A 26290-nucleotide genomic window follows, 5' to 3' on the forward strand; every position below is an offset into this window, starting at 1 on the left:
CAACCACACAAACCACCACAGACAACATGGGATGCAGGAAGAAAAAGGAAAAGGAGACAGAAATTAGAATCACCCCATTAATGGTTTAGAGATAGGTTAGTCATCAGGTGTAAACAGAGAAGACCACATGATTTTGCAGGAATTGAATTCAATGAATTCAACTTTTTTCTTCCAATTAAAATTAAGGGGCTTTTTTTTTAACTGTTTAGTGAAGCCAATTTAAGTTTTTTAAGTCTTCAATCAAGCCATGAAGTCAACATTTTGTTTACAAAGAAGAAAGGAAAGCATGCATTAGAAAGAGAAGGAAAAGAGACATTCACAGAGGAATACCAAGCACAAAGCTTTAGAAGCTTTCTTATGAGTCCTCACCCAGCCCTCAGAGTTAACTAAACCACCATTACTCACATATACTAATGAGAATGCTCTATAGCTGACTGTTTCATCATGTTTAAAAGACAAAAGACAGTAAATTAAGTTCCCACTTACATTTATATCCTAAGAGACTTTTTAATGAAGATGATTTCTAGCTATATAAAAATTTAGTATAAACACTAACATTTCAGATCATATACTCAAAAACATAGCAAACAGACAAAATGCACTAAATTAATATCTAACATGATAAAGCGTTATTTTCGCCCTAATTTGTTTTGAAGAAAATTCCAGTCAAAATTAGTTTTAAAAGATCCAAACACATGAACCAGAGAAGCACTTATATCAGTAGATGCTCTTCCAAAATTTCAAATCCTAGCCTGCAAACTCGCTGACTTTAGGAAGTACATGACATATGGAATCCAAGAAATATACTAAGCAATCACAGTCTAGACAAAAAATAAGACAATCAAAAACTCAAGTACTACCTGATATGCTTTCCTGTCTCCCAGTGAATAATTTCCTAGCTTCCTGGATCACTACTTGCAGATATTCCAGTTTTATAACTAGAATATGAAAATACCTTATGAGCTTTATTAGTAAAAAGGCAAAAAAGACATCTAAATCTCAAACTGTACTCATGCCAGTTCTCAAGGTAAGGCTGGAGCAACTTGGTATTTAAACAGGAGATTTTCAAGGAATACCAGGAATGCTGCAGAGGTAGTTTCCAAGTCTTTGAAGGTGACATTCTTCTCTCCGTGACACGACTGAACTAATGGCCCAACAGGATGTAACGGTACACTGTGCAGCTGAACATGAGGTCTTTCAGATGAAAAAAAGGTGAGAGAAGATCCCAAGGCTCTTTTCAGGAGTAACAGTATTAACATCCAAGAGTCCGGGGCAAATTTTTACTGATCTCTTGGTGTACTGTAAATCTACAGGAATTCCTTCACATGAATTCCTAATTCTCTAATTTGTGCTGTTGACGTATTTACATGCTTTTTTTACTTCACTACAAAATTGTCTGCAATTTCATAATTTACAAAGATCCCTGAATGACTTATAAATCAATAAATTCTCCTACAAAAGATCATATAACAAAAACCATACGCTATTATGCAGATAAAACTAATTACCTGAACATTTCTGAAAGAGTAATTGAAACATACTACATTTCACTCAATCTGTAAATTCCCTCTTTTAACCATTCTGAGTTTGTTAGTCTAATCATCTGCTTTGTCATTTACATATGATCATCACTGACTAGTCTTTTCAAACGCCACTTCAGAAAAGCTTACATTAAAACAATTAATACTTCCTGTGATGTGTGGTTTAAGATGGTTGTTTTCCTTAGCTGTCCAATAGCAGCCCAATTTTCTATCCCTCTTGGCAAAACTTAATTCTAATATATATGAGATGAATCTGTTTTCTTTTCCTTTTGTCTTTATGTCTGCTTTGTGCGTTAAGACTCATCTTTAAGAAAACAGGACAATAATTAAAAGTGTGACTAATCAACATGTTCAAGTATTCATGCTTGTACCAAATCACCAATGAACTAGAACCACACAATGCCTTCATGTGGTAAAATTACTGGAGACAGAGGTTCAAAAATTTCCAGAAAGAGTTTTAGCTTGGAAAAACAAATTTAGTAGAGACAAAGGCATCCCCTAAATATAAAAGAATTTTTCATGCATCTTAAATTAAAAAATTACAAATATATTCTCCAAATGCCTCTCCTAAAATTTCAAGTTTCTTTATAAAACGTAATTTTCAATGCACCTTCTTATACACAAAAACATCCAAGTATTTCCACATGCAAAATAACCAAGTGTTTATAAAAACAATAACTGACCTTGGGGAGAGTATCTTTGTACTGACACTGTTTAAAAGCATCACCAAAGTAATCTGCAGCCTGATTAGCCAATTTAGCTATGATGGCATCTTTCATTTTATCTGGAATAAAATATTACATTGACCATTATAATTAAAATAAATATAAAATAATCTGATATATCATGATAACTTAGTATAAACACTGAGATCACAAGTTTGTACATTTGTCTAAAAAAATATCCTTATTGATGAAATCAATTCTTCCACATAAAATTTAACCAATTCATAGGCAAATCCAGAATCAGAAAATAGATTAATGGTTGCCAGGGGCTGGGAAAAAAGGGGAATGGTAAGAGGGTTTGGATGCTCCTGGGGTGACAATAATGTCCTAAAATAAGGGATAGTGCTGATGGTTTCAAAACTCTGAATATACTAAAAAAAAAAAAAAAAAAAAAAAAAAATGAATTGTAAATTCCAAAAGGGTAAATTTTATTATATATGAATTCCACCTTACTACAAACTGTTATTTTAAAAGAAAAAAATGATTCCCGTTCATAATGCTTCCACAAGATGACCGCTCTCTTATTTTCAATTTCTCTGAACTTTCATATTCAGACCATATCCCAATCTCTCATACTAACTTACATGCCTTCTAAGAATTGTTTTTATTTCCTCATTCACAGGGCCAGGGACTCTGCCTAGATGCTCCTTCTTATTAATTACATCTAGTTTAGAGGAGATCTCTTCAAAGAAACTCTTCTTGACTAATGAATCTAAAAAAGCATGACTCCCCCCTATATCCTTACCCAGAGCCAGGCCACCAGGCATTATCACATAATCTAGCTTATTTTCTTTATAGCAATTATCTCCCTTTAAAACCACCTTGGCTACTTAATTTCTTGCTTATCATCTTCCCCACGCTAAAAATGTAAGCTTCCTGAAAATAAGAATCTTGTCTGCAACCTCTATCTAGAGCCTAGAGCAGTGACTGGCACACAGTAGGTACCCAATAAATATATGTTGAATGAATGAATTTCTGACCCATTACAAACCTATATAAATACTATTCCAGAGTTTAGTGTTTTAAGACAATAGGTATTTCATAAAATGCTTCAAACACAGCCTACATTCATAAATGTTCATTTCTACCACCTTAATTTCAGAAACGGAAAGCTGAAAATTTTCAATAACCCATGTTTCAAATTCAAAGAGGAAAGCTCTACACTGAACATATTATATTCTTATCACCTTCCTATTTTAAAACCTTATCACTTCTTTTCACATGCAACAAAATGGAGGAAAAATTAGAATTAGAATTACCTCTCGTGGCTTTTAAAAAAAATACTTCTTGGGCCTGTGCCAACATAATAAGACTGAGGGTCCCAACAGTATCTGGAGATATGTCCACAGTAGGCTCTCGATTTAAGGCAGATAATACTGTCTCTTTAATATGCAGAAAGGCACCACTAGCAAACTAGAGGGGGGGGGAAAGAACTTCTTTAAAATCTACAGAAACTCAGACAAGACTTAATTTTCTACTGTTACACACAATCATTTCAAATGTTAATTTTGTTGAACAGTTACTATTTTTAAATTCTTATATTGTTACAGATCTAAAAACATCTGACCTACAGACAATAAGGGTATTTTTCTAAAGTGCTATACAGTTAACAGAAGATTTAACAAAGATTAAAAGTACACTGCAGCAAAAAATACAGTAACTTTAGAGGGCAAATTGGTTAAACTTATTTTCAGATATACTTCCTCGAGACTAACATGAGAATACAGGCAGGGATAAAACATTATTAAAATGTATTTAGTACTAAAATGATTTTACTTTGGTCCCAAGCAAATTCATCTGTCAAGTAATTAAACATGCCATACTTAGGGAAAAACCTCAAATAGTACAGGTACCTAGTCCTCTGAAGAACAACATTACTACCCACCGCTAATGATTTCTATTTGGCTTTCAAAGGTCCCTGGTGAAATGTTCCCCATCAAATTTTTTACTCCCAATTATATTTTGCTGAGGTTAACACAAAAATAACTGTTTTTATGGAACAAATGATCCTGGGAAAAAGAAAGACATCAGTCTGGGATTAAAAGGTGTTGTGAGTTATACAGAGATGCTCTGCAGAGATAAATCAAGGTTAACTCTATGGAAAGTAAAAGTCACGTTTTCTACAGTCAGGAAGTTATCTTAAACTGGAGCATCTGCCAAGAGGTGATGACCTGACCTTGTTCAACAAACTGAGAGAATCACAGACTAGAACAGCAAAGGATCCAGTCTCTCTCACAAATCCTGGAAATGGAGGTCCACAGAGGTTACTAAGGAACATAGCCAGGGGCACACAGCTCCTTGGTGGCAAACAGCCTAGACCAGCCTAGGATCTAGGTCTTTTTACTAGTATCACCCCTCCCTTTTCCATCACACTAGGTGACCTGCTGTGAATTGCAGAAGTGACTCACAGGATGACATGTTCTCAGTAATTAAGAATGCCCTCTAAGATACCACATGCCAATTAACTGAGCTACAGTTAATAAAAAAGTAAATAATTACATTTACTTCACTTTCACAGTTTAAAATATTGGCCCTCTATAGCCTCAAAAAGAAAAGGGATGTGCATCATGTTTGTCATCCATGCCCAGTCAAAACTGCATGGCAAGCCACAATTTGGAGCACCTTGTTTCTTAAAATGTACTTTCCTCTCACACTTTCTTAGAAGAGCATTCCTCACCTCACTCATAAACTTAAACAATAGGAAAAAATCAGACTCCACCTCTAGGACAAGCAAATTCCAGAACCAAAGACGACACTGGAAGTACCATTTGGAATTCAATAAAATTGGAATCAGAACACCTGAAACCCCAATGGACCAGTTATTAACACTCTGACCTTTTAGCCTCCTTGTGTATAAAATGAGAAAGACATTACATAACATGCATTACAAGGCTTATATGAGAGTAAAATAATGTACATGAGCACTTTGTAAATTACAACATAATATAAAACATGAAAATATGATTACACGATATCACTTAGCAATCGTTTATTCTTTAAATTAAAACAAAAATAAAAGTAAATAATATACTGCCACAAATATGCCATATTAGTAAATGATAATACCTAAAATCTAAATTTAGCCAACTTAAGAACATTACATATCTGACCACATTTAAATATGACTTCTCCAAGTCTCAGAGTTAAACTTTTCTTAGGTCTTAATTTTTGTGACAATAGTGAAATTTTAGATGTGTCTCACTCTAAGAAAAAAATACATTAAAATAATGTACATCTGACCCTTGAACACAGAGATCTGAACTACATAGGTCCACTTACACAGGGACTTTTTTTTCAATACAGTACAGTATTATAAATCTCATGTACTTCTTAATACCATTTTCTGTTCTCTAGCTTACTTTATTGTAAGAGTACAATATAAAATACACGTAACATACAAAATATGTGTTGTTTATTTTATGGGTAAGGCTTCTCGTCAACAGTAGGCTATTAGTAGCTAAGTTCTAGGGGAGTCAAAAGTTACAGTGTATTTTTTTTTTAAGATTTTATTTATTTATTTATTTATTTATTTATTTATTTATTTATTTATTTAACAGAGAGAGAGACAGCCAGCAAGAGAGGGAACACAGGCAGAGGTAGTGGGAGAGGAAGAAGCAGGCTCCCAGCGGAGGAAACTGATGTGGGGCTCGATCCCAGGACTCTGGGATCACGCCCTGAGTCGAAGGCAGATGCTTAACGACTGAGCCACCCAGGCACCCCATTACAGTGTATTTTCAACTTTGCAAGGGGTCATCAGCACCCCTAATCCCCACGCTGTTCAAGGGTCAACTGTACAAAATTTTTAAATGAGGTCAATTATTTAAAAGGGATTTACCAAGAACTTCACCTCAAACATTCAATCATTTGTTCTCCCAACATTTATTGAGCCTTTATTATGTGCCAGGCACTGTGCTAGGTGCTGGGTATACAATGGTGAGGAAAAACAGAGCTGGTCTATAGGTACACAGTTTATTAAAATTCAAAAATATTAATCAGTTCATTAAAAAGCACATTACTTTTCAAGAAAATATCTGTGTATAAAGAAACATCTATAAATCTAAATACAAATTATTTTCAATTTACTCCAACTGAGCGTTGATCATTACGTGGTTACTTTTCTGCATACCTGGTAATGCTTAGCAGCGATTTTCAATCCTTCATCATTATCCAGGTTCTGTTCTGCTGCAATCTGGCTAGCTAAGGCTGCACAATTGAACAACACACAACTCTTTTCATAGCCTAAGCTTGCAAGAGCTGTAAAAAATTAAGAAGGAAAAATTTATCAGTTTATTTTTCTAAAGAAAATGAATGTTTTAGAGATTGGCTCTCACAAAAACAAGTTTCCAAACCTGTTTTCTCACCCAAAATAGTGCCCATATTTCTAATGCTGCCCTGCCAGGCATTTATTTCCTCAGCAATATTCCCATCATCTAAAAGTCAAAAGATCAATGCTGTTGTTCTTTCCTTCTCTTTACGTCCACAATGCTGTCAGGTTCCAAATGAAAAGTCATTCTCATGTAAATTCTCACTTAAATTCATTTTTTTTCACTTAAATTCAAATAAACTATTTCCATTTTATCACCTCTCTCAAAATTATATCTTCTCACCACATTCAAGCCAGTTCTTCACGACTACAAAACCTAACCCAATGCAAGCGCCTCCAAGTCTCACTTCCTTATGCCAATACATCTCTCAGAAGGCTAACAAGTAATATGGTTAAAATACAACTCTGGTCAAGACACTACACACTTCACAGCTACTGGGATAACGCCTATCAAGAACAGCAACAACAAAAAATAACAAATGTTGGAAGACATGTGGAAAAATTGGAACTGCTGTGCACTGTTGGTGGGAATGTAAAACATTGCAGCTGCTGTGGAAAACAGTATGGCAGTTCCTCAAAAAATTAGAAATAAAATTCCCATACAATCCAAAATTTCCACTTCTGGGTATATACCCAAAGAATTGAGAGCAGTCACAAGAAAATATTTATACACCCATAATCATGCGAAAAGGTAGAAGAAACCTAAGTGTCCACTGATGAAAAAATTAACAAAATGTGGTATATACATAAAATGGAATATCATCCAGCCTTAAAAATGAAGGAAATCCCATCACATGCTATACCATGGATGAACCTTGAGGACATTATGCTAAGTGAAATACAATGATCACAAAAACACAAACTTACAGGCATACCTCATTCTATCGTGATTCACTTTATTGGGCTTTGCGGATAACTGCATCTTTTTTTATAAATTGAGAGTGGCATCAAGCAAGTCTATCGCTGCCATTTTTACAACAGCATTTGCTCATTCTGTAGCTCTGTGTCACATTTTGGTAATTCTCACAATATTTCAAATTTTTTCATCATGATTATTGTATTTATTAGGGTGATCTGTGATCAGTTATTACAAGTCACTGAAAGCTCAGATGATGGTTGACATTTTTTAGCAACAAAGTTTTAAATTAAGTTATATGCACTGTTTTTTAAACATAATGCTACTGCACACTTAGACTATAATATAGTATAAACATAACTTTTACATGCACTGAGAAACAGAACAAAGCTTTACATGAGAACAAAATTATATTTACACTCTCATTCTTCATATCCTAAAATTACACAATACTCTAATGAGTGGGTAGCCCATGCTTTATTTAACCAAGACATTACTGAAGGACACTTAATTCTCAAAATTTGCTACTGGAAGTGCCTTGATGAACTATCTCCTGCTTTATTTATGCCAAGTTTTTTGCTTCCCACTTCTTCCAGGAACTTGGTTCGTCACTTCATCTATCTCACTTAACACCTCCTTGTTCTGCCATCTGCTCCTTAATTCTCAGCCTATCAATTTGGCATTAAAAATCCTTTTTCTTGACCTTGTCTCCCTCTCAGCATAATGTTCCCTTGCCCTTAAATCTCTACTGCAAATTTTCTGAAATGAGCAACCCATATTTGCTGTCTCCATTTCCTCACTTCTGGTCCACCCCTCAACCTAACGCAATTTGGCTTCTTCAGCATGCCCCCAGTGAAACTTCTTTCATTCCCGAATCCAGCAACTTCTCCAACTTTACGTGACTTGACCTCTGCCACAATGACTCTTGTCAATGATGTTCCAACCTGAATGAACATTAGAGTCACCTGGAGGTATTTTCAAAGATACTAATTCCAGTGGCCCACCCTGAAAATTCCTCCTATCACTTTTGACATTCTGTATCTTTACATCTATACCTTTCACATCTTCCCCAAGTAATTCTAATGTACAGCCAGGTTCAGGAACCACTGGACTACGTGACCTCTGAAACCCTCCTGGCACTCAATTCCGTTTCTGTATTTTCCCCTGGTTCCTCCGAGATCTGAAAGCTTTGTCTCATCCTCATTCCCAAGAATCTCTTCCCCTGTTTCCCTTGAATGTTATATTCCGCACCTCTGGCTTTCATACTTTTCCCAATCTATAAACTACCAGAGGAGACAGATTTATCATCATTTAATGATAATTCTTCCCAAATCTGTCTCTACCACTTTTGAGTTTTAAATCCAGTTTCCAAATGCCAAACAAAAATGTCTACCCAGACATAACACGGAAGTCAAACTCAACTTGTCCATTGGAAGGAATAAATATCCAACAAGTCAAACCAAGTTATAAATCTGAGAGTCAACCCTCAACTACTACTCCTTTCTGAGAGATAGTCAGCAGTCATAATCTACTTTCCAATGTCTTCACCCTCCATAATCCTCAATTCAACCTATGGTTTTGAGCCTTAATAATAATTCCATTAATATGTATTATATATCATTTGTATTGTATTTTATTATTATAATACATACTCTAAAATGCATACATACTATAAATTATACATTACATGTAATTATTTATAATAAGACATATTACTATTATTCATTGCAGCTAATATTTATTGCATACTCTTCTAAGGACTTCACATATATTCACTCATTTAATCCACATAAGAACCCAATGAGATAAATAGTATTTCATAGTACTATTTATTCCCCACTTCAAAGATGAGAAAATTAATGCACAGAAAGGTTAACCTGCCAAGATGGTAAATCAAAAAAACCTTCACTCTTCTGACCTTTGGTTATAATGTTCCACCTGTAACGTTATTTTCGAGGTGGGAAAACCAAATTCATCCTTTAGAGCCTAACCTGAACATCGCTTTCTTTCAACAAGCAGAATTCATGTCTTCCTCTATGCTCCCACAACTTTGTTCATATACTCATATACTACCCACTATATTTTAGAATGATCAGCTGTCTTCCTAGCCAGACTGAATACAACTGTCTTATTCATTTTTATAACTAGGACAGTGCCTGGCAAGGCGTAGGCTCTCTACAAATTACTGGAAATTACAATAAAACTTGAAGATAAAGAGAAAATAAGATGTAAAAATTTTTATTATTTACAAAGAGTAGTTAGGAGAGCAATTTTAAAAATCTAAAATAATACAAAGTATTTAGACCAAATTTATCATTTTTATAAAAATAATTACATACCCAATTTTACAGATCCTCCAAAAAGTGAACCTTTATCAAAAGCATCCTTCCAGGTAAACGTCAAGCAGATCTTAAGAGGAAGGGAGAAAACAGAAAATTATCTTACTTTCTTGGATCTTACTAAATATTAGGTCTCCTTTGAAGAAAAATCCACAATGAGGAAAACGACCAAAGCTTGTCGAAACATTATCCTTTCTAGCCAACTAACTCCTTTCCCTCTTCCTGGACCATAAAATTTTCTTTTTTAAAAGTCAAATACTGGGGGCGCCTGGTGGCTCAGTCGTTAAGCGTCTGCCTTCAGCTCAGGGTGTGATCCCAGAGTTCTGGGATCAAGGTCCGGGTCAGGCTCCTCCGTGGGAAGCCTGCTTCTTCCTCTCCCACTCCCCCTGCTTGTGTTCCCTCTCTCACTGGCTCTCTCTCTCTCTGTCTTATAAATAAATAAATAAAATCTTTAAAAAAAATGTATAAAAGTCAAATATTGGCACTAAGATATTTCCAATGGTCATTGTGCCTCAGTAATTATACATATATTATCCTCTCCAGAAAACACTATCTTACTTATCTTTACAACATATGGCTTGAACAGAACAGGTACTTAAATAATTGTCAACTAAGCCAAGAGAAGCAAAGGCAACAAAGTAAGTACTATAGGTTTCCCAGAAGATAAAATTAAAAACGATTCCATGATGACAAAGTAGGAGAAGGGTTACTTTTGGGGGAATGAGATGAGATAATATGTTATTTCTTGATTTGGGTTGTGCTCATACATGTATATTTACTACGTAAAGATTCAAGCTATACACATGATATATTCACTTCTGTACATATGCCCTACATAAATAAAAAGTTCACTTAATAAAAAAAACTGCATCTCACTCTGCTTCTAAAATATTCCACACATAAAGGTTGAAAAGAACTTACCATCTTTTAAATTATGTATTGGAATCCCATACAAAAATTCTACAACTCAGGATTAGAGAAATTTTCTATGTACACAAAAGTAGAGAGAATAACATAATGAACCCAATATGGCCATCACCAGTTTTACCCTTTTGTCCTTCTTGGTTCACCTACCACCCACTTTCCTGCCCCACCCCCAACCCCCAAACATAAACATTTTTTCCTCCAGTATTTTGAAGCAAATTTCAACACATTATGTCACCTGTAAAACTTCAGTACAAAAATGTTTAAAGTATTTTTCATAAACTACATATTTTAAAAACTTAGAAATGTCACACAAACTAAAAACTTGTTTAACAAGTCTCTCAAATAAAACTGTAAGAAATCGTCAGCATTTCCAATATCTAGCCTTTAAGAGAAAGCAGACATTCTTATAGTGTAACACCTAATCGTATCAGTACTTGCAACTTCATATACAAACATCATTTGTGCCAAATTTTAAAACACATAAACTGAGACTAATACTTCTTCAATTACAGTTTCCTTCTTAATTCTGTAAAAGCCAAAGAGAAGAACATCATAGATTACGTTAATCAGTCAACAGATCATATTGATATAAAATGCAGGAAAAAAAATACAGCCCAATGCTCCACATAAACCCAGAAGTGACTAAGCAATGACAGCAACAGAATTCCAAGACACTCTTCAAAAAGACAACCAATTTTTATCAGATGGGCTTACAAGCTTCTAATTTGTATCAAAAGTTCTCATAAAAACATAAAAATAGTAAAGTGATACCATGTATGGGAGAAAAGCTTACCATTATTATTATACAACTTAAAAACAAATTAAAATTAATAACTTACTTGATTTTCAGAGAATGGGAACTTGGGTTCAATGGAACAAATCTGGTCATAATATCTAAAAAAAATGGAAGAAAATTTATAATTACCGAGCTAAATATTATACATAAATATGTATAATACTGGTTTAAGAGTACACGAAAATTATTCATGCTTCCTTTGAGTGGCCCACAAATCAAATTCAATCATTTTAAAGTTAATAAACACAACTTTTCAATGCATAAATCAGAATTTAAAATGCATGCAATAAAAAACTGTGAATAAAAGACGCATACTCACCACCAAAGAAAAATACTTATCAAGTATTATTGGCTTTTAAAAGCAAACTAACATCTGCCCAAGACCAATGTATTTTAATACTATTTCTTATTAAGGTAACGGTTTATATCCATTGGGCAAATTAATATATCTGGTAAAATGATATATTTTTTAAAGATTTATTTATTTCAGAGAGTGCATGCGAGCAGGGTGGTGGTGGGGGGAGCAGACTCCTCCTGAGCCCAGAGCCCAAAGCCAGGCCTGATCCTGCGACCGAGATCAGATCTGAGCCAAAATCAATACTTGGATGCCCAACCGAGCCACTCATGTGCCCCTAAACTCCTATTTAAAAACAGGTTTACTAACTTTCAGATATGCTTTGGTTATATCTACTTCTGTCCCTCTCCACCACTGTCACAACCGTTCATCAAAGCTTCTACCCTCCCCAGAAATAAATCCATGATTTTATTGGTCAGTTAATCTTCAACAATGGAAGCAAGAATATCCAATGGAAAAAAGACAATTTCTGGGGTGCCTGCGTGGCTCAGTCATTTAAGTGTCTGCCTTCGGTTCAGGTCATGATCCTGGGGTCCTGGGACAGAGCGTCAGGCTCCCTGCTTCTCCTCCTCCCTCTGCCCCTCCCCCTACTCGTCCTCACATGCGCATGCTCTCTCTTGCTCTCTCGCTATCTCAAATAAAATCTTTAAAAAAAAAAAGAAAAAAGAAAAAAATTTATTCAACAAATTGTGTCAGGAAAACTGGAGAGTTTTGCAATCTATGCAAAAAGAATGAAACTGGACCACTTTCTTAGGGGAATATAGTGGGGAACAGGTGACAAAGGTGGTGGGGATTAAGGAGTGCACTTGTGATGAGCACAGGGTGATATATGGAATCACTATATTGTACACCTGAAACTAACACTGTATGTTAACTGAAATTAAAAACTTTTAAAAAAGATAAATATACTCTATCCCCTTCACCTACTTCACCCATTTCTCCACTCACCTACCCTCTGGTAACCATTAGTTAAGAGTCTGCTTTTTGGTTTGTCTCTTTTTTGCTCATTCATTGTTTCTCAAATTTCACCATATGAGTGAAATCATGGTATTTGTGTTCGTCTGACTTATTTTGCTTACCATTATACTCTCTAGATCCATCCATGTTGTTGCAAAAGGCCAAGATTTCATTCTTTTCTTATGGCTGAGCAATATTCCACTGTGTGTGTGTGTGTGTGTGTGTATACACACACCATATCTTCTTTATCCATTCCTCTATCAATGAACAATTGGGCTGCTTCCATATTTGGCTATTGTAAATAATGTTTAAATAAACACAGGAGTGCATATATCTATTCAAATTAGTGTTTTCATATTCTTTGGGTAAATACCCAGTAGTGCAATTACTGCATCATATGACAATCATATGACAGGTCTATTTTTTTTTTTTTTTTTTTTTTAGTGAGACAGGGAGAAGCAGAGGGAGAGAGAGAATCTTAAGCAGGCTCCATGCCGACTGCAGAGCCCAACAAGGGACTTGATCTCATGACCCTGATCATCACCTGAGCCAAGATAAAGAGTGGGACGCATAACTGACTCACACCCAGGCACCCCTATTTTTAATCTTGAGGAACCTCCATACTGTCCTCCACAGTGGTTACACCAGTTTGCACCAACAGTATACAAGGGTTCCTTTTCCTTCACATCCTCACCAACACTTGTTGTTTATTCTGTTTTTTATTTTAGCCATTCTAACAGGTGTGAGGTGGTATCCCGTGATAGTTTTTCTTTTTAAAGATTATCTGAGAGAGAGAGAGCGTGTGTGCGTGCAAGCACAAGCAGGGAGAGGCACAGAGGGAGAAGGAGAAAAGCAAACTTCCCAGTGAGCAGTGAGCCGGTCACAGGACTCGATCCCAGGACCCCAAGATCATGACCTGAGCCAAAATCAAGACTGGGAGGTTTAACCAACAAAGCCATCCAGGTACCACTCATAGTTTTGATTTGCATTTCCTTGATGATGTGTGATGTTGAGTATCATTTCATGTCTGTTTGGCCACCATATCTTCTGCCCATTTTTTAACTGGACTGTTTTTGGGGTGTTCAGATTTTTAAATTCTTTATACATTTTGCATACTAACCCTTCACTGGATATGTCATTTCCAAGTTATCTTCTCCCATTCCATCTATTATCATTTAGTTTTGTTGACTGTTTCCTTCACTGTGCAGAACCTTTTTATTTTGATGTAGTCCCAATCATTCATTTTTGCTTTTGCTTCCCCTGCTACAGGAGACACATATAGAAAAAAGCTGCTATAGCTAATGTCAGAGAAGTTACTGCCCGTGCGCTCTCCTAGTATTTTTTGGTTTCACATCCACATTTAGGTCCTTCATCCATTTTTTTTAAAGATTTATTTACCCATTTTTGAGCAAGAGAGAGAGAATACATGGAGGGGAGGGGCAGGGGCAGACAGAATCCCAAGCAGACTCCAAGCTGAGCGCAGAGCCCAACTAGAGGCTCAATCTCATGGCCCCAAGTTCACTAACAAGCTGAAACCAAAAGTCGGATGCTCAACCAACTGCACCACCCAGGCACTTCCCCCCCTTAATCCATTTTGAACTTATTTTTGTGTGTGGTCTAAGAAAGTGGTCTGGTTTTCCCAACACCATTTGTTGAAGAGACTTTTTCCCATTGGATATTCTTTCCAGCTTTTCAAAGATTAACTGACCATATAATTGTGGGTTCATTTCTGGATTTTCTATTCTGTTCTACTGATCTATGTATCTATGTATCTATTTGATTATTACGGCTTTGTAATATAACTTTAAATCCAGAATACCTCCAGCTTTGCTTTGCTTTCTCAAGATTGCTTTGGCTATTCACCGTCTTTTGTGGTTCCCTACAAATTTTAGGATTGTTTGTTCTAGTTCTGTGAAAACCGCTGTTTGGTATTTTGGTAGGAATTACAATAAATGTGTAGATTGTTTTGGGGAGTACCGACATTTTAACAATATTTCTTCTTCCAATCCGTGAACATGGAATTTTTTCCCATTTCTTTGTGTCATTTTCAATTACTTTCATCAGTTTTCAGAGTACAGGTCTTGCACCTCTTTGGTTAGGTTTATTCCTAGGTATCTTATTATTTTGGGTGCAAATGTAAATGGGATTGTTTTCTTAATTTCTCTTTCTGCTGCTTCACTACTGGTATATAGAAATGCAACAGATTTCTGTACACTGATTTTTGTATCCTGTGACTTTACAGAATTTATCAGTTCTAAGCAGTTTTTGGTGGAGTCTTCCAGGTTTTCTATATATGGTATCATGGTCCCCTGCAAATAAAGTTTTACTTCTTCCTTACTGATCTAGATGCCTTTTATGTCTTTTTGTTGTAGATTTCTGTGGCTAGCACTTCCAGTACTATGTTGAATAATAGTGGTGAGAGAGGGGCCATCCTCCTCATGTTCCTGACCATAGAGGAAAAGCTTTCAGTCTTTCTCCATTAACAGTACACTTATCTTGATGAGCAGTAATGTACAGAAATGTTGAATCACTATACTGTATACTTGAAACTAACACAACACTGTATGTTAAATATACTGGAATTAAAATTTAATGGGGTACCTGGGTGGCTCAGTCCATTAAGTGTCTGCCTTCAGCTCAGGTCATGATCTCAGGGTTCTGCGACTGAGCCGCACAGCCAGCTCCCTGCTCAATGGGGAGTCTGCTTCTCCCACTCTTTCTGCCCCTCCCCCTGCTCACACTCACTCTGTCTCTCTCAAATAAATAAAATCTTTAAAGAAAAAAAAATTAAAAAATTAAAAAACTTCTACCCTTTAAAGTAGACTAATCAAAAAGTCTCCTAGCCAACCTCCCTGTCTCCTTTTTCTTTTTTTTTAAGATTTTATTTATTTGAGAGTGAGCCCACGCATTTGGGGGGGGGGGAGGCTGGGCACGGGGCAGAGGGAGAGAGAGAAGCAGACCTCCTGAGTCCCCACTGAGCAGGGAGCCCAACACGGGGCTTGATAGGGGACCCCAGGATCATGACCTGAGCCCAAGGCAGCCACTCAACCGAGCCACCCAGGTGCCCCTTTCTCATTTTTTTTAATCTATTCTCCAAACAGCGGCCAGAACAATCATCAAACATGAAGCAGTCTTCTCCCGCATCAGGCTGACCTTTGAGCTAGCAAGGAGCATTGGGAGTATCTAAGGCCAAGGCTTCTAACTAGCCTGTAATCTTCCTCCTTCCCTTATTATCTCCCCCCTCTATCCCACCTTCATCTGAGCTATCATTCCAGTAACTGTCTCTGAGGCAAATTTTTCAGGGGGAGGGGAGTCACATGTGAAACCAAGTTTTTGGCTGACATGGTCATGAGTTTGGTTACAAACAGAAAGAATTAAGCAATTAAGTAAATACACTGAAGATAATGTAGGCTAAGTTTCTAACCATCAGAGAAAGGAGTTACAATTATGGAAAGAAAGATGGTTAAAATAAGTTCTGTGGCTTCTGCTTGGAATTGGAGGTATCAGTGTGAACTTATTTTTTAATATAGTGGAGAAATACAGAAACAGGTATAAATGTGTGTAGAAGTGTATCTCCTAAGTGCATACACTGAGAGGGCCTAGAAAAAATAACACCTCAGTAGCAATAAGCACACCTAGAACCCAGATGAATGACGTTCTGCTTTGGAAGCCAACACTCCGAAAAATGGCAGACTCCATGGCTGAGACCAAGAAAATTCAAGATTCAAGCCTAAAACATCTTGCATCAGATAAGGTTAAGGAAGTACTCAAAAAATAAGAACATGTCAAAGACACAAGAACTTTAAGGGGCTCCTGCTAGCCAAGTCCAAAAAAAGTTAAATAAAGTAACAAATCATAACCCATTCAGAATAAAAAATAAGAACACCAATCTGAGGCAAATAAAACAAATAAACAGATGAACAGGGAAAGCACTACCCTACTGTACAATGCCAACTAATAACACTAGAATATAAAACAGAGTTAGAAAAATCAGCATTTGGCACCTGAGTATAGTATCTATTTCAGGTAAGATATGTCAATGGTGATGCTAAACCAAAAAAGTTTGATGGAAAGAGGGTATTTACAAAGACTCAAAGTATCTCCCTACAAAGTACCTACTAATTAATTAGTTCGACATACTCATTAACTGTTAAGGTCAAGAAAATTGGCTGACATCATCCTGACCAAGTGATAAAAGTTGAACATTAACAGCATAGGACAAATCAACAATCAAAAAAAAAAAAAAAAAAAAAAAAAAGCAGCTGTACTTTGGTGGTACTACTGCCCAAAAATGCATAAACCACAAGAAAATGTAAGATAAACCCTAACTGAGGGACAGTCTATAAAGAAACAAGCCTGTACCCTTTAAAAATGTCAAGATTGCGAAAAACAAGGAGAAACGGAAAAACTGTTAAAGACTGAAGGACACTAAAGAACCAATTGAATGCAAAGCAGGATCCTGGATTAGATCCCAAATCTGTACATTACTAAGTGCCCAACAACATTATTGGGAGAACTGGCAAAATCTGAATGTGTTTTATGGATTAAATGGTAATAATCAATGTAAATTTCCTGATTTTGAAAGTTGTACTGTGGTTATGTAGGAGAGTATTCTTTTTTTTTTTTTTTAAGATTTTATTTATTTATTCGACAGAGATAGAGACAGCCAGCGAGAGAGGGAACACAAGCAGGGGGAGTGGGAGAGGAAGAAGCAGGCTCATAGCGGAGGAGCCTGATGTGGGGCTCGATCCCATAACGCCGGGATCACGCCCTGAGCCGAAGGCAGACGCTCAACCGCTGTGCTACCCAGGCGCCCGTAGGAGAGTATTCTTGACTTAAAAAATGAACTCTGAAGTATTAAATGCTTAAACCCTTTAATGGATTCCTATTATAGTTAAAATTACATACAAAATTTTTGACAAGGTCTGGCATTATCTAGCCATCATTCAACTCTCCAGCCTCATCTGAGAATATTCACTACACATTTTAGTCATTAGTCTATGCTCTGCCCTGGCTTAGGGACTGCACCTATTTTTTTCCTCTGGAAATTTTTTTCTCTGGAAACTTTTCCCATCACAATTCCCCACTTTTCTTATCCAGGCTAATATGTCATCAAAAAAGTCTTCCTTCGGAGAACCTGGGTGGCTCCATCAGTTAAGCATCCAACTCTTGATTTCAGCTCAGGTCATGATCTCAGGGTCAGGAGATCAAGCTACGCTTGGGGCTCCCTGCTCAGCGGGGAGTCTGCTTGAGATTCTTTCCCTCTGCCCCTCCCTCACCCAGCTCAGGCGCCCTCTCTCTCAAATGAATGAATAAATCTTTGAAAAAGAAAAAGAAAAGTCTTCCCTCATTCATTCACTAATCCATTCAACACTAAGAATTTGCTATGCACCAAACACAGAAATTCAGCAGTAAATAAGCATTTAAAATTTTGAGCCCTTGTAAAGCTTACTTTTAGAGGGAGAGACAAGATAGCTAAGTTAAAATATAACATGGGGTGCCTGGGTGGCTCAGTTAAGCGTCTGCCTATGGCTCAGGTCATGACCCCAGGGTCCTGAGACCAAGCCCCTCATCTTCGGGTTCCTTGCTCAGCGGGGAGTCTGCTTCTCCCTCTCCTTTTGCCCCTCCCCCTGCTTATGCTCTCTCTCAAATAAATAAAATAAAATAAAAAGTGAAAATATAGTATAGTAGATAATAATAAGTGCTATGGAAAAAAAGAAGTCAGAAGGACAAGATCTTATACAAGGTGATACGAGAAGACTGTAGTCTTAAATCACTGCATGTGGTCACTTGACTATATAGAAGTAAAAATTTAATAATTTAAAAATCATGAATAACAGAGAAGGCATGAAGGAGGTGATGTGATGAGGCAAGCAGATAAGTGAGATAAAAGCATTACCAGTCAAGCAAAGATCAAGTGCCAAGAAGCTGGGACAAGAGGTATGCCTGAAAATATCCTGCCATGGCAAGGAGGCCAATAAGGTCAAAGAACAAGCACAGGAGAAAATACCAGGAGATGAAATCAAAGAAGTAATGATGCCTTGAGTACAACTGTAAGACTTTTGGCTTCTACCATATAGAGTAGGAAGGGGACCCATCAGAGAGTTTGGACAAAAGAGTAACATGAGCTAACCTGTTTCCACAGAGTCACCATCCATGGCTGCTGTGAAAAAAACTGACTTGCGGTTGTGTAAGAGCAGAAGAGAAATCAGTCAGGAAGCTATTACTGCAATTTAGTCAAGAGATGATGGTAGCATGGACCAGGGTGTTCCACATTGGTGGCAGAAGTGATAAGGGCAGGGGTGCCTGGGTGGCTCAGCTGGTTAAGCCTCCAACTGTTGGTTTCAGCTCAGGTGATGATCTCAGGGGGATTGAGACCTGCACTGGGCTCCCTGCTCAGCCTGGAGCCTCCTTCAAAGATTTTCTCCCACTGCCCCTCCCCCCATTCATGTGCCTACGCTCTCACTCTCAAATAAATAAAATCTTAAAAAATAAATAAGATATTTAAAAATATACAGAAAAAAAAAGTGATATAAGCAATCGATCTAACTCCTGTTTTAAATTAGTTCCCCTCTCCCTTTATAATCTCTTAGGCCTCTGAACTCTTCCCTCATAAAACTTATCAGTTTGTAATATATTTACTTGCGGAATTACCTTTAACGTCTTTTCTCTCAAAGGATTCTACTAAGCTCCCTGGAAGCAGAGGCTGGGTCTGTTTGCTCACTATTTTATTGCTAACCCAAACAAATAAATCAGCTAAATGCGAAGTTTCTTAAAAGTAACTTTTTTTTCTCATCTCTGAAAAGTAAAACCCAAAATTATTTTTTTTAGAATGAACAGGAGCTACTAAAGAACATGCCCATAAGGACAGAATAGCAAGTACCAAGGGTCTGAGGCAACGGATGGCAACGATGTGCCTGAGGGTGTACATGGCACAGCAAGAAGGCTCCTACGGCTACAGAGTGGAGATTTACAAACTTTTTCTGAGAAGGGCTATTGTAGGCTTTGCCAAGCAAAAGGCAAAATCAAGGATAACAAGTAGGTCCTTATACAACAAGAAAGAAAGGTCCTGCCTAACCTATATTTTTTTTACCTAAGTTAGGCCATCTCAGATGGTGGGCACACTAGGTACAACTGTCATGCGCTGGAGCCATTTCCAAAGGAAGAGTATCCAATCTGGTGGAGAGGGCGCCATGGGGGGGAGGGGGGATAGATAGTACCCAAAACAATCAGCTTCACTCTCTGCCCCAATGACACTGAAATTCCAGCACACCCTTCTCTTCTCCCAGAGAGCCCAGCCATCTCAACTTGGGCAGCTGGCTCAGCTGCTGGAGACAAGGCAATCTGCTGAGTCACCAATCCCCAGTCTGAGATTCTACATTCGCTGCCAAGCGTAGGTAGCAGCAGAGCAAACCCTGGGCAGCAGCAAGGTGTAGCCAATGGCCAGGGAGGCAGGCGCTGGGAATAAAGGGGATGATGGGAAAGAGGGGAACACTCCAGTGAGGTCTCCAAGGCTTATAGCCCTAATGCATTAGAGTGGTGGCTATGGACAATAGAAGAACAGGCAGCCGGGCAGGCCTTAGTTTGCGGACTTCTGCTCTAAAGCAAGCAGGAAAGGAAGTAGTAGGACATAAAGCCACTTCCTCTGCAAATGTATCAGGGGAAAAACAAAGAAAGGCTAAACAGAATGTCCTAAATTTTTTACACCTACTCAATTCAAAGTTTTTGGGGTCAACTCTCAAAACTTAAGTTGTGTGGGGAAACAGTGCATTTAGAGCTCATATATGAATGACTAGAAGCTATATGATGGAATCCTCAAAAACAGCTGTCTCAGGACAGTTATGTAATTTAAAATAAGTACTATGGGAGGGCAGTCATTGGAAATCAACAACATCTGACTCACATGGAGTAAACTCCAAAAGAGACCAACTAATGCTTCTCAAGGAAAGCAGCCATTGCTAACTGCAGTTACCGCAGGCAAAATGCTATTCCTACAGCACCAAAAACAATGAACTATTCCTTCAATATATTTCCATCATACCACCCCTTGTAATTCAGCCTAGATCTCAGGTCTCAAAATTCCTAGAGAGGAATTAAGAGCAGAAACAAGAGAATCTAACCCATCTCTCTATCACTTAAGTATGATTTACTAGATCAGCAGATTCTAGCTTAGGCTATACCTCTAACAAAGTAGACCTACACTGCACAAGTCTTCCATAAGTAGGAAGAAGGAAAGCCAGTGTCCTATACCAGAGTTGGCAAAAAAAAAAAAAAAAAAAAAGTGCATTATGATTATGGGAAATACTACTACAAAGAATCTGCATGTACCTTTAATATTCTAGAAATAAGCAATTTTTTAATCAATTATAAAACCCTAATCATGCTTAAGAGGTATAATGTCACAGTGGGCAATAGCTCAGGCTTGTAAGTCAGACAACCCTGAGTTTGAATCCCAACTCTACCAACTCAAAGCTGTGTGACTGTGTGCAAGTTATGAATAACCTCTCCAAACTCTTCTAATGTGAGGTAATATCTCATCTAAGCATGAGGAAAAAGATGATACAATACACGCTAAATAAAGTAGTGTTGATATATAGTACATGTGACATAAATGGTAGCTACAGATTATTTTGCAACTATTCCAAAGTGCCTTTATATGTTCTCCAGTCATTTTATAAAATTCAGTCACCTTAGAGCAAATATCCAATAGCTCAATTTTTAAAAGCTCACAGGGGGGAAAAAAACAGGAAACGAATTCACTTCTCTGAATATACAAAAGACAGATATAGGAAAAACTCCCATCAGAAATTCTAGTTCTAGGGACACCTGGGTGGCTCAGTTGGTTAAGCGTCTGCCTTCGGCTCAGGTCATGATCCTGAGGTCCTGGGATTGAGTCCCACATCAGGCTCCTTGCTTGGCGGGGAGTCTGCTTCTTTCTCTGCCTGCCACTCTCCCCTGCTTGTGCGCTCGCTCTCTGACAAATAAATAAATGGAATCTTGGGGGGAAAAAAGATAAAGCTGTCTTCAAAAGTTTAAAAAAAAAAAGAAATTCTAGTTTTAGGGGCACCTAGGTGGCTCAGTCAGTTGAGCACTCAACTCTTGGTTTTGGCTCAGGTTGTGATCTCATGAGTGATGGGATCAAGCCCGTCAAGCCCCGTGTTAGGCTCCCTGCGGAGTCTGCTTGAAGTCTCTCCCTCTGCCCCTTTCCTGACTCACGCATGTGCCTGTTCTTTCTCTCTTCCTCACTCACTCTCTCTCTCACCCTCTTCCTCTCCCTCTCTAAAATAAATAAATCTTTTTTTTTTAAAAAAGAGAGAAAGAAATTCTAGTTTTAAAGTTTAGGGGGAACATGTGGAGACTGAGAACAACCAATCCACACTAGCCAAAGCGACGCTGCAGCAAATTCACATAACCTACGCCTCTCCAGTAACTACTTAGGGCTGTGCAACTCCTGACTGCCAACCAGAGAGAAACAAGAGAATCCAAAGAGCTGGACCACTTATTGGTCAGAGTTAAAAGATCCTTCTGCAACCTTTTCACGCTTCTTTCTTCACCCAATTTATCACATGAAGAATCATTAATGAAGCATTTTGCAGCAAAGTATAGTAGAAAGTAACTAGTCAGAGAGTCAAGAGGTCAGGATCTTAGTCTAATTCTGCCACAAAGTCAACTATACCGCCTTAAGCCTCCGGTGGGCAGAAGATTCTCCTTTAAGGTTACAGAGAATGAAGACAGTTCTAACAAACTTTTTTATTTACCAAACATTAGAAGTCAGAACACAGAAAAACAAATCAGATTTTAAATCTTCCTTTAAATTATGCCTATTCAGGGGAGGCTGGCTGGCTCAGTTGGTTAAGCTTCAGACTCTTGGTTTCAGCTCAGGTCATGATCTCAGGGTCATGAGACTGAGCCCCAAGTCGGGCTCCATGCTCAGCACAAAGTCTGAGATTCTTTCCCTTCCCTTCATGGATGCACAAGCACACACGCGTGCATGCTCTCTAAAAAAAATAAAATCTTTAAAAAAAAAAAAAGAAAGAAATTATGTTTATTCATCTACATGAATAAAATTACTGAGCCAAATCAAGGTCTGGCAAGCACAGATAGTTTTTGAGACCAAGGGCCAACTATTACATATTTTTATTTCCTCCACATGGTCTGAATAACAAATCTGTAGTAATGTCATTAGTGCTAAAATTATCTTAATATCTTCACCCCCAAACTAACAATTAGAATGTAAACAACAGCTGTGAAGTAAAACGGAACAGCAATATTTTCTTTCCTGATCTATAAAACACTTGTGCTTGAAAAAAGAATTCAGAAATTACAAGACTAGTTTCATCAACTGTACTTTTTACAAATGAAAACGATACTACCATAACACAACAAACTTAAGTATTAACCCACAAGAGAATGACAAATTTAGAATTTTTACAAGACCTATATAAATGACTCGAGTTAAGGAATACAAAAGTAAAATTACAAACTTTAAAAAAAAAGTCAGTGAAAATACTAATATCAAAACGGATGCAGACTGAGAAAAAGCATACATTCCTAAAATAAATGTATCAGAAAAACAAAAAAGAGGAAAAGCTAAACATTCCATACAAAAAGAGGAAAAAGAAAAAAGAATGACAAAGGCAGAAAACAAACCAAAAAACATACACTTGGTTAAGATTTTTATTTATTTGAGAGAGAGAGAGAGCATGCGCACGTAAGCATGAGGTGGGGGTGCAGAAGGATAAGCAGACTCCCTGCTAAACAGGGAACCCAGCTCTGGGCTCCATCCCAGGGCCCTGAGATCAGCCACTTAACCAACTGAGCCACCCACCCTCGACTTGCTTTAAGAAAATAAAAAGGTAGCTCCAAACCCTTAGCAAATCTGATCAAGGGGGAAAATCACATGTAACACATGCACATTAGGAATAAGAAAAAATTACAACTACTGATTATGGAAAATAAAACATTCTGACAAACGGTATCATAAACACAATTAAGACACAGATGTGAATATTTAAATATACATAATGGGGAAAAGAATAAATAACCAGAAAATGTAAAAAATTCCTAAAAATCAGTAAGGAAAAAGAACAAGCGACCCAGAAAATGGGAAAAGAAAACGAACAGGCCATTCACAGAAAAGAAACTAAGTGACCAGTGAATGTAAGATGTTCTACCTCAGAGAAATCTGGGCAATGTAGCCAAAAACAAGATACCATCTTTCATCCATCATTTCACAAAAAGCAATAATTGAAATTAACTAGCAAGTATCAGCAAGGATGTGGAGGAATAAAAAACTCACATATACCTGTTGATGGGAATATAAATTGATAAAACCACTGTGAAGAACCGAAAATAAAAGTAACTCTCTTCCAGTTAACTAGAGATCTGAATAAACATCCCTCTCTGTTTCCTCCAAAATTCCACAAAAAAAAGGAATAAAAAATTTAAAAGATGTAAATGCACAAGAGCAAAGACAATGGGAAACAGCACAATAGCATGCAAGAGGTTTCAGGAAATTTCTACAAGGTGAGAAGTGGATGAATGAAGGAGAGAGAGAAAGCTGAAAATCTGACTGCTTAAAGGGGGGGGGAGCCTAAAAAAAAAAAAAAAAAAAGCCAAATATCATCCCAGAGAAGCCAGAAAGGATCTGAATTAAGAAACATTTAAGGTACCACTCAAGAAAGGAATTTAGTGTGAGTCTGAGAAGAGAAGGTATAGTTGAAAATCTTTGAAAGAAACTCTTAGGCTCCCAGCTCCTCTACTCTCAGAAAAATGTTAGGGATATCAAGCACAGCTAAGGTGGGGATCAAACACAACTAACTGGGGAGGAGGATGCAGACTGAGAGGCTATGGTTGGGAGTGCTAATTGCCTGCATCATTATCTCTCCTTCTTCTTTAATAACAGAATCCTAGACTTCAGGTGGGTGTATGGCTGCCCTTAATAAAAATTCCTTTTTCTATCCTACCCTTCTAGGAGATGTGGACATAATGTTTAGAGCCAATAACATATGAGCAGAGTGTTGTGGGGCAGGTTCCAGGAAATATTCTGGAAACTGAGCCCTCTGACTCCTTTCTTCCTTCTTTCCTACAATCTGAAACTTGGGTGTGACTACTACCTGGGCCTTGAGAACAACTACTGTAAGTTTTACAGAGCAGATGGCTGGAAGACACCCGAGCCTGATAAACTTCACAGAACCACCATACCAGCCCCAGACGACCTATCTACCAACTTTTTACACAGGAACACAATCATAATTTAACTGTTAATTTAAGATCTAGTAAATGCAGCTAAATCCAACCCTAATACAGGTGTCACACTAAACTAGATGATATAAAAGACTGCATATATGATTGCTGAAATACCCAACCTCCATTCCCCTTAATCAAATTTCAAAATGCTGACAACCAGGCTTTTTCATGGAAGGAGACTGGAAGCTTTCTCTCTAAAAAAAAACCTAATTACCACAAAAGACACAGATACTAATATCTGAAGTTTCCTTCCGCAAAAAGCATGGCTCGTCTCTGATCACCCTGAAGTTTACCAAGGCTCTTCTAATCAATTTTTAGTTAAAGCCACTTTGTAATGATATGATACCCATAAATGTATATTTTAGGAAATTTTAATAGAGCTCTACGAGTTAGGAATGATAAGACAAGTCCATCACTGGACCTCTACGTGGTGCTGTACACCATTCTGATTCAAAAGTTTTACTTAAAAGTTCATTAAAACATGAGAGACTATGGACTATGAGAAACAAACTGAGGGCTACAGAGGGGAGGGGGGTGGGGGAATGGGATAGGCCGGTGATGGGTAGTAAGGAGGGCACATATTGCATGGTGCACTGGGTGTTATACACAACTAATGAATCATCGAGCCTTACATCGAAAACCGGGGATGTACTGTATGGTGACTAACATAATATAATAAAAAATCATTATAAAAATAATAATAATAATAAAAATAAAAACTTTTCCAGTAAGTCATTAAAAAAATAAATAAATAAATAAATAAAAGTTCATTAAGTGGGGCCCCTGGGTGACTCAGTCAGTTGGGCCTCTGCCTTCGGCTCAGGTCATGATCCCAAAGTCCTTGGAAGGAGCCCCTCATCGAGCTCTCTGCTCAGCGGGGAGCCTGCTTCTCCCTCTCCCTCTGCCTGCCGCTTCCCTTGCTTGTGCTCTCTCTCGCTCCCTCTCTCTTTCATATAAATGGGTAAAATCTTCAAAAAAAAAAAAAAAGTTCATTAAGTTAGGAGTGCCTGGGTGGCTGAGTCAGTTACGTGTCCATCTCTTGATTTCAGCTCAGATCATGATCTCAGGGTCACCGGATGAGCCCTGCATCGGGCTCATGCTCAGCTGGCTCAGCAGGGAGTCTGCTAGACATTCTCTCCGCCTCCCTTCCTCCTTCCCCTGACACACACGTACTCTAATAAATAAATCCTTTTTTAAAAAAATAAAAGTTCACTAAGTTAA

At 37.5% G+C, this 26290-nt stretch overlaps 1 protein-coding gene across 2 annotated transcripts in view; it reads right to left on the minus strand.

The window, feature by feature from the left end:
• Positions 1-26290, minus strand: part of PDCD6IP (programmed cell death 6 interacting protein) — a 76265-nt gene that overhangs the window by 47297 nt on the left and 2678 nt on the right. For both annotated transcript variants that reach the window (XM_048216095.2, XM_048216096.2), the window contains exons 2-6: positions 11552-11606; positions 9786-9855; positions 6393-6520; positions 3526-3679; positions 2225-2325 (exon numbers count right to left, since the gene is read on the minus strand). In XM_048216095.2, the coding sequence (XP_048072052.1) occupies positions 2225-2325; positions 3526-3679; positions 6393-6520; positions 9786-9855; positions 11552-11606 (508 nt within the window). The remainder of the gene's footprint in view (positions 1-2224; positions 2326-3525; positions 3680-6392; positions 6521-9785; positions 9856-11551; positions 11607-26290) is intronic.

The sequence above is a fragment of the Ursus arctos genome, unplaced genomic scaffold (assembly GCF_023065955.2).
Source record: "Ursus arctos isolate Adak ecotype North America unplaced genomic scaffold, UrsArc2.0 scaffold_20, whole genome shotgun sequence".
Lineage (NCBI taxonomy): Eukaryota > Metazoa > Chordata > Mammalia > Carnivora > Ursidae > Ursus > Ursus arctos.